Source organism: Mastomys coucha, unplaced genomic scaffold (assembly GCF_008632895.1).
Source record: "Mastomys coucha isolate ucsf_1 unplaced genomic scaffold, UCSF_Mcou_1 pScaffold20, whole genome shotgun sequence".
NCBI lineage: Eukaryota > Metazoa > Chordata > Mammalia > Rodentia > Muridae > Mastomys > Mastomys coucha.
The window spans coordinates 139,455,654-139,458,824 of record NW_022196903.1 but is presented as its reverse complement, the minus strand read 5'-3'; the positions used below and the strand labels follow the sequence as shown (position 1 = coordinate 139,458,824).

General features: G+C 47.7%; 1 protein-coding gene across 9 annotated transcripts in view; it reads left to right on the top strand.

The window, feature by feature from the left end:
* The window catches only part of Lmntd1 (lamin tail domain containing 1), a 229,170-nt gene that overhangs the window by 208,290 nt on the left and 17,709 nt on the right, over positions 1-3,171 (top strand). For all 9 annotated transcript variants that reach the window (XM_031383873.1, XM_031383880.1, XM_031383879.1 and 6 more), the window contains one exon: positions 998-1,117. In XM_031383873.1, coding sequence (XP_031239733.1) covers positions 998-1,117 — 120 coding nt within the window. The remainder of the gene's footprint in view (positions 1-997; positions 1,118-3,171) is intronic.

The window sequence follows — 3,171 nt, the reverse complement described above, 5'->3', positions numbered from 1 at the left end:
TGGGGACACTGGGAGCTGGGGACACTGAGAGCTGGGAATACTGGGAGCCAGGGACACTGGGAGCTGGGAACACTGGGAGCCAGGGACACTGGGAGCCAGGGACACTGGGAGCCAGGGACACTGGGAGCTGGGGACACTGGGAGCTTGGAACACTGGGAGCTAGGTTCCTCTAGGAAAAGTTTCCTCTACTGTCAGCCTGTGGCTTGACACAAGTGGCCTCGTGGATACTTGGTCTTTGCTCTTTGCACTAAATGTGATTTTGTGGTTTGTAGCGCTGCGGATGGATACCTGTACTTTGCTCTCGCAGCTTTCTTCCATGTAGTAAACAATCCTATTCTGGCTCGTCCTCCAAAGTGAAAGCCCTAAGTCTGAAAATGGGTTCTTAAGAGACAAGCAAAGAGGTGGTCATCTCAGAGAGCAGGCACTAAGGAGGTTCTCCTGCCAGCCCCCATCTGCGTCCCTCTCCACCTCGGTGTCTGGTCTGTAGCCATTTGTTGTAAGAGTATGTGTGCGTTTGTTTTACATGACATTGAGATAAGACCTCTGCAAGTTCACTTTTGCAAACCATAAAATCAAGCTACAAAAACAAGCAAAACAAAACAAAAAATCTCAAAGATACATCCTAATGTTTTAAATAATCTTACAGTGTGCCATTGGTCTGCATTTGCATCTATCCTGGATCCACGTGCAGCCCACAGGCCAAGGCTGGATGGTTGTTTAAACGTATTCAGTCACTGTTTAGCATTACATTATATTTTAAAACAGCCTAGAAGCTCAGATGCCTTTATAGTCTCAGGTCCTTAGGAGGCTGAGGCACAGAAATGATGCGAACGTAGGAGTTCTAGCCAAGCCCAGGCAAATAAAGGGAGAGCCTTCCCGTCTTGAATGACACCGAAAAGCTTATCTGTCCAGAAAGATTAATAACAATAGCACCGTCGCATGTGGGTCTGGGTGGAACCCCGGTAGCATTTGTCAGCAACAAACTGCTTTCTCTAAGGTGTGGGCAGCAGCTTCGGAAGCAAAGCCGCAGCCACCAACAGACTTTGTCTGGGAGGAGCAGAGCAAGTTCCGATCCAATCCGGACTGCACGACCATCTTGTGCAAGCCCAATGGTGAGGTGAGTGTCAGAGTTGCCAGCACTCGAAGCTCGAGCCACTGTTCCCTTCAGCCTTCGGTCCTGCTCACATTTTTGCACAGTATAGCTAGTGTCCCAGTGCCTCAGGCAGACCAACGCCCCTCTCTCCCCAGTGTGCGCCCAGCAGCAGACACAGTGTTTCTGACCAACAGCTGTCTCCTATCCCTCCCCAGTGCGCCCCCTGCTGGCCAGCTGGAGTTCTGAAGGCTGCTGCGGCAGATTCGGTGTCAGGGATGGGTTTTATTTTTGATCTTGTCTGAAGTGTGGGAGAAGGAAGGTACTTTATGCGGCCTTCTCGTCTCAACTATTCATCCCAACAATGTTTCCTGGGATTCTTGCCTATGCCCTAGGCAAAACTATGCACAAGGAATGCCACACAAAGACTTGATCTCTGTGCCCATGGGGTGCACAAGCTACTGGAAGAGCTTATACTCTTAATTTGAAATGACTATCTTCTATACAGAGTAAAATGAGAAACGTTAGAAGTAGTTTTCTGGGACTCTTTCCCCATGCATGATACTCGTATGCTTTCCTTGGTATGATCCTAGCATAATTATATTCCTAAGGACATACCACTAGGATTCAACCACATCCCTCTTTATGACAATCAAACACTATTTGTTTTTGAAAACTGTCCTTTAGATTTTTCTTAAATTCTTGTCTTTAATTCTTATCCCTAGACAAACTTGCCAGGCCACAGAACCATTGACCCCCCCCTCCCCTGCCATAATATATGTGGCTTGAGATAAGGCAGCCCACGGACTGACTGGCACTGGTGAACTCAGCTAGGAAGCACTGGGTATTCTCAACAACCTCACAAAAAAACAAAAACCATTAAATGAGGACCAGTGCTCAAAGATGACATTTCAGATTCAAAACACACTGTCTACTGTAGACTACCTCCCCTTCAGACCACATCTCAAACTTCATGCCGCACCCTTGGGTTACACCCAGTTTGAAAAGCGCAGCTGTGATAGAGCTGTAAGCTTCAGCTAGGAAATACACCTTAATAGGAAGGCCAGGGAGAGACTAGCAGAAACACACAACTCTTTAAAACAAGAAGGTCACCCCCATTCCTGCCCCTGTAGAGCTAATCCTCACCTGCAACTGCCAGAAAGGTTTCCTGGAAGCCCCATTCCTGCTGCATAAAGCCGGCAGGTTTCACCAGGACCCAGGAGCCACTCTCCAGCTATACCACAGAGCAGCCAACGGTGACAATCTGCTTCTTGTGGAGAAGTCTCAGAGCCATCCCTCCTCTGCCTGGCAAAGTCACACAGAGCAGCAAAGGTCTCTCTCTGGTTCTCAGTAACACTTGCTTTATGAGAGAGCACAGGCAGGTGACATTACGGATTCTCTTCAAAGACAAACCTGAAGTGTGTCTTAGGCCACACTTTGAACCGCCTTGACCTACATATGACAATAAGTGAAGGCCAGTGTGGCCACAGGTGCCATAGAGTGTGATGGGGGATATTTGAGTTTCTTGTGCCTGCAGTTTTGTAGGTAACCATTCTGATTGCTCCCTGAAAATAGGAGACTGTACTGTCATCACTAATATGCTGTGAGTCTGGGTTTTGGCTGAGTAAGCATTAGACTGTAAATCTAAATACAGGGGTTCAATTCCTCTTTTTACCAAGCCTTAAGGTGATATTCATGTCAAATTGCAAATTCGGAGGTGTAGGGGCTCCCCTACTAAGGCTTCTTCGAACAGGGCAGGATGCTGTCAGTCAGTCATGCAGGAGTCTGCATGCGTGGGTGCCGCTTACCCTCCCTCAGTGTCTGGGACTTTGTCAGGGCCTTTGCATTTAAGATCCAGATATGGAGCAGAACTCTCCTGCACCATGGGAGCTCATGGAAGGGCTGCTTAAAGAAATCACAACAGATTGACATGTGATCCAGAAGTCTCTCTCTACATTGATATATAACTGTCTTTGTCAGGGTTTCTATTCCTGCACAGACATCATGACCAACAAGCAAGTTGGGGAGGAAAGGGTTTATTTAGCTTACTTCCACATGGCTGTTGATCACCAGAGGAAGTC